The sequence below is a fragment of the Galeopterus variegatus genome, unplaced genomic scaffold (genome assembly GCF_000696425.1).
Source record: "Galeopterus variegatus unplaced genomic scaffold, G_variegatus-3.0.2 Scaffold7420, whole genome shotgun sequence".
Classification (NCBI taxonomy): Eukaryota; Metazoa; Chordata; class Mammalia; order Dermoptera; family Cynocephalidae; genus Galeopterus; species Galeopterus variegatus.
Genome location: NW_007733531.1, coordinates 4,513 through 10,398, shown reverse-complemented (window position 1 = coordinate 10,398; position 5,886 = coordinate 4,513). Strand labels below are relative to the sequence as shown.

At 42.8% G+C, this 5,886-nt stretch overlaps 1 protein-coding gene across 3 annotated transcripts in view; it reads left to right on the top strand.

Annotated features, from left to right (window-relative positions):
• The window catches only part of ZNF621 (zinc finger protein 621), a 23,316-nt gene extending 18,301 nt beyond the window's left edge, over positions 1-5,015 (top strand). For all 3 annotated transcript variants that reach the window (XM_008591938.1, XM_008591936.1, XM_008591937.1), the window contains 3 exons: positions 697-823; positions 1,407-1,499; positions 3,138-5,015. In XM_008591938.1, coding sequence (XP_008590160.1) covers positions 697-823; positions 1,407-1,499; positions 3,138-4,195 — 1,278 coding nt within the window. In that variant the 3' untranslated portion in view covers positions 4,196-5,015. The remainder of the gene's footprint in view (positions 1-696; positions 824-1,406; positions 1,500-3,137) is intronic.
• Positions 5,016-5,886: the final 871 nt, after the last annotated feature.

The following is a 5,886-nucleotide window of genomic DNA, read 5'->3' as shown; positions in this document are numbered from 1 at the left end:
TTTTTTTTTTTTTTTTTTTTTTTTTTTTTTTAAAAAAAAGAAGACTGGGGAGAGATCTGTGCCCAGGGACAGGACTCTGCCAACCTGTCTCTGAAGACATGTGGTTCAGAGAGCCAAAACAGCAGGCTGCAGGTTTCCTTCAAGAGAGCCAGCTTTCTGATAAGGCAGAAATACAGAAAAGAGAAATTTGCAAAATACATACTCCTCTGCAGGTAGTATATGATGCTGGGGAAGACCAAGGAGAAGCTAGGTGCAGAGAACAAATGGGGGCTGTGCATGTGTATTTTGGATGGATGGAGATGGGGTGAGTGGCAGCTGTCTGGTGGTTGGTGTATAGAAAATAAGATAATGGGATTATGTAGTACAAGAGGGTAGGAGGTGCCACAGGGACAGAGGGATGAAGACAGGAACATAAGGGTAGATGCAGTTACCAGGAGGAGAGCACCGGATGCCAGTCTATGAGAGAGGAATAGTTTGGGGCCCCAGAGCTGTGCAGATAGGAGAGTAGTGGGGCTCTCCATTTGAAAGTGGGAACACTAGCTGAGGACTGGCCCCTGGCTAGGGTGCTGGGTGCTCATGCTAGAGCAGACCTTCCATGGGGCTCAGAGTTGTGGACCCAGGCAGGTCTCTCCCTTCTGTATACAGGCTGCCCTCTTCTGCCCCTCACTCAGCTTGAGCAGGAACCTGTCGTTTCAGGAGCCAGTGACTTTTGAGGATGTGGCTGTGTACTTCACCCAGAATGAGTGGGCCAGCCTGGACCCTGTGCAGAGGGTCCTGTACAGGGAGGTGATGCTGGAGAATTATGCAAATGTGGCTTCCCTGGGTAAGGTCTCTTTCAGTGGCCCTTTGTGATAGTTTGACATTTTCTCAGATGTTTTGGGGATTCTAGTAGCCCTTAGGTTTGAAGACTCCAGAGGACTGCCTGCAGTCACCAGCCTCCAGAGATGTTGGGTGGGGAAATCCCTGGTTCCCTTTGGTTTTGAAACTGTACTTCCTTATACCCCAGGAAAGGGTGTTGTTCTGGGCCCTGAGGGAAAGGGCTCTTCCTGACACTCTAGGTGAGCCCTTTGTTCCTCCATCCTTCCAGGATTCTGGGGCTATTGGCCCTCCCCTTTGTGGAGGGGTCTCCCAGGAGAACAGTACACATATCTTTCCTGAGGGAGTTTCCTTTCTTCTAAGTCAGGGCCAGATGGTAAAGTTTCTTCCTGAGGAGAATTGTATCTTCCCGGCTTCATCGTGGAGCACAGTTTGGACCCCTTCCTCGGAACCTCTTGGGAGCTCACTTAGTCTTCTAGGTGTTCCATTACTCTCCCCAACTAGCCTGATGGAGGGTGGGCTGAGACAGGTTCCAGGAACAGCTCTGAATGTCTCTCTTCAACTTGTCTTTTTTTCTTTTCTTCCTGAAGTATTGTTTCCATTCCCCAAACCTGTTTTGATCTCCCAACTGGAAAGAGGGGAAGCACCATGGGGCCCAGAGCTTGTGAGAGGCATCAGTCCAGGTGAGTGGGAGAACCTAACGGCTTTGTTTCTTGTTTTGCCTTCCTGGTTTACTACATAAGAAGTGTTTCTTCTGCCACAGGGAAGAAAGCTCCTGGTCATTTATAAGGCAGTACTTAGTGCACTTTCTGACTTCTCACTGAGTTTTGACAGTTTGGCTTGTGTTGACCTTGGCATGGATCATTGAGGATTTCATATGTCTGTGCAAAGGATAATGTGAAGTAAACAGTAAAAAAAAATATGTATGCATTGATAACAGTGATAGCAATCATTTATATGATTGATAGCAATCATGTACAATCATGTTTTTAAACAAGTTTTTTTCTTTAGTTTTTGCAGTGTATGGTCCCACGCTGTCTGCACATTCTTGTGGCCATCCTCTCAGACAGAAAAGCTGTGACCCAGTAGCTCCTAAACCACTACTTTTCTAACGTATCAGTGGACATTTTTAATTTTATGCCATTTTACTTTGCAAAGAAGTGGGGTTCCATCCAACTGTAAGGAAAATGTGATTCTGTGGGCCAAATTGATTTATTTGTACCACAGTTACAAATTTTATTTTTAGGCCTTTAGTACTGAAAAAAAATGGCTATCATTTGCCTTTAAGTATCTAAATTACCTAAAAGTTTCATTTGCCATAATCTTGAGGTCTACATTTTATTTGTTACTATAGAAGAAAGGGCTAGGAATATTCCCCCACCAAGCCCTCAACACACACACACAGAACACCTAAAATTTCCCTGCGAGGGATTACCACTCCTGGAAGGTTTTGGTGGCTGGTGCATATAGTGATCCAAACCTTTGACCTTGGTGTTACAAGCCTGTGCTCTAACCAACCGAGCCAACTGGCCAGCCCTTAAATATGATTTTTGTGTGTGTGTGTGTGTGGCTGGCCTTGGAAAGTTTTGATTACTTGGGTTTCTTCTTTCTTCTTACTTCTCACACACTGTGATTTTGTATGTAGTGTTTCCCTTGGCACTTATACACGGTGGCCTACAGCTCTCTGATCCAACTTCTGTTCCAGCTGACTTTCTGAAAGAAATCATCTTTTATCACAGAATATTATGTGGAACATTTAAATTAGAATTATTAGGACACCATTAAGAATGTTGGGTGGTTTTCCAGGTTACAGGTAGGGCATGGGGATCCACTCTTTGTCTGGTTAATGTTTCTCAGCCTGCAAGACCTCGTGGCGCTCGAGTGCTCCTCCACTCTTCCCTCTGTTCTCTCCTGGGTCTTGATACCTCCCTCACTTTCTCTCTCTGTGTCTTTAAAATATTTCTGCCATTTCTCGCTGATTCCTCTTATCTCTCTCATTCTTTTTTCTTTCTTTCTTTTTTTTCCCTCCTGCCTTCTTTCCTTCCCATTATTAAAGTTCTCTTTCCCATTTCACGTGCCTTCATTCATTTCCCAGCCTTCTGTATAGGGGGCACTTCCTGGCTGTCTTTCCTGGTCTGTTTTTAGTGTATTCACTTCTCCAGTGGTATGTCATTATTTTGCTTTGTCTCTCTCATCCTCCTTTAGAGATGCTTGTAGCCATTTCAAGGGTATATTTTTAAAGATCACATCCGATAAGAGAAACTGGATCCTGTTCTCTTTTCAGTTCAGTAACAAGGAACACTTGTGATTTCTTTGGTCAGGTGGCAAGTACTGGATCAAGAATGAAGAGCCAATTATAAAGCAGGAAGCCTGTGAAGAAACAGAATTGCACAGAATGCCAGTAGGAGGACTCCTCAGAAACGTTTCCCAACACTCAGATTATAAAAGCAAGGCAATGAGGCAGACTTTCAGTCTAAATCCAAATCTGATACTTCGAGGTGGAATGAAGTTCTACGAATGTAAAGAATGTGGGAAAATCTTCAGATATAACTCAAAGCTTATTCGGCATCAGATGAGTCATACTGGGGAAAAGCCTTTTAAATGTAAGGAATGTGGCAAAGCTTTCAAATCTAGCTATGACTGTATTGTACATGAGAAAAACCACATTGGAGAAGGGCCCTATGAATGTAAGGAGTGTGGCAAAGGTTTGAGTTCCAACACAGCCTTGACTCAACATCAGAGGATCCACACTGGAGAGAAACCCTATGAATGTAAGGAGTGTGGCAAGGCCTTCCGTAGGAGCGCGGCGTACCTTCAGCATCAGAGATTACACACGGGAGAGAAACTCTATAAATGTAAGGATTGTTGGAAAGCGTTTGGTTGTAGGTCACTTTTTATTGTCCACCAGAGAATTCATACTGGGGAGAAACCCTACCGATGTCAGGAGTGTGGCAAAGCCTTCACTCAGAAAATAGCCTCCGTTCAGCATCAGCGAGTTCACACTGGGGAGAAGCCTTATGAATGTAAAGTGTGTGGGAAAGCCTTCAAATGGTATGGAAGTTTTGCTCAGCATCAGAAATTGCACCCTGTGGAGAAGAAGCCCATCAAGGATCTTGGGCCATCCCTAGTCAGTCCCCAGTGCCCCTCTCCAGCCTTATCTCCTGTTCCTCTCCAGGGGTCATGCTTTGCTCCAGCCGTGGCCATGCCTTCACTGACCTTTCCACATGCTGTGCTCATTCCTGCCTCTGGGCCTTTGTTCATGCTGCTGCCCACATCTGGAATACCTTCTTCACCTGGCCAGGTAGTACGTGTCTTTCAGGGCCTTACTCCCACTGTGAAGCCTTCCCCAATTATTCTGGCCCCTTCTCACCCCTCATGAGTTTTATCTTGGTATTCCTATGGTTCTTACTCCCAGCAAATCTCCAAACTAATTTGAGTTTTATTTGTATTTTTTTCCTCACTTTACATGTGTTAGAACTGTGTCAGCATAAACTCATTTGTTGTCTACATACATTTAAAGACTGTGTTAATATACCATATTCTCTTTTCTTCTGGGTAGAAAATGGAAATACTTACCCTTCACATTGATCCCTTTCAGGCTTGAACAGCAGTGTCTGTATCTGCACTGTGGGGTTGTTAGAAGTGCTGGGAGTACACTTTGGTGTGTTAGGGAAGTTTGGGAAAGAGGATATCCTCATACTGGGCCATTGTGATTAGAGAGAAGCAACTGGGAAAATCAGAAGGCGGCATGCAAGACCTGTGGGAGTAGAGACATGGAATAAGCTTCTGGCAGTGGACTGTAGAAATGAGTGCATATTGTTCAGTGGGCCAGTAGCTAGGAGGTGTGTTAATACCACTGAAGTTGTGTTGGCCGTGGCATGGATCGTTGAGGATCCCATACATCTATGCAAAAGATAATGTGAAATAAACAGTAAAAACAAAAAAAAAGTATGTTTTGATAGCAGTGATAACTGTCATTTACATGATTAATTGCAATCATGTACAATCATGTCTTTAAACATGAAGTTTTTTTTTCTTTAGTTTTGCTCTTAATATCTAGGTGTTTCTTTTTAACTTTTGTTTCCTAAGTAAATATACACAAAGACATTCATCTTTATTGTATTTGTTATATACATTTTTCTTTGTAGGCATTCTGATTTTCTCTTTGAAAAAATAAATAAATAAAATAATAAGCACTAGCTTCTACATTTTATTTTCTCCATGTAGCATGACTTGTAAATACAGATTTGGTGAATTACTAAAGAAATAAGAGTAACAGTGTAAAGCCAACTTGTGAGAAATCTGAATTTCTCCAGAATTGCTTTTTAGATATAAAGGGTGCTGTGTAATGGGTTAATGGCTGGGCTTATTTGGTGGGTTAGTGAAGTGGAATTTTGGGTTGATCTTGGGATTAGCCTTGATGAGGGATTTTTACAACTGTGCAAAAGACGGTTAATGGCTGGGCTTATTTGGTGGGTTAGTGAAGTGGAATTTTGGGTTGATCTTGGGATTGGCCTTGATGAGGGATTTTTACAACTGTGTAAAAGACTATGTGATGTAATTACTGGAAAAAGAACTTGAGTTATGCACTTATTGGCATTAATGTAAATGTAGATCCTAAACTTTGATGGAAGGGGCCATAGAGTAGTCCCCCATATGTGCAGGGGTATATTCCAAGACCCCCCAGTGGATGTCAGAAACCACAGGTAGTACCAAACTCTATATATTCTATTTTTCCTATACATACCTATGATAAAGTTTAACTTCTAAATTAGGCACAGTAAGAGATTAATAGCAATAACTAATAATAAAATAGAACAATTATAGAAATATGTCAGCATCACTACTCTTGCGCTTTGGGGTCGTTACTAAGTAAAATAAGGGTTACTTGAGCACGAGCACTGCAATACTGTGACACTGGATCTGATAACCAAGATGCCTGCTAAGTGATGAAGGACAGAGAGTATCTACAGCATGGATACGCTGAGCAGAGGGATGATCTGTGTTCCAAGAGGGACGGCACGAGATTTCATCATGCTACTCAGTGGTGCACAATTTAAAACATGAGGG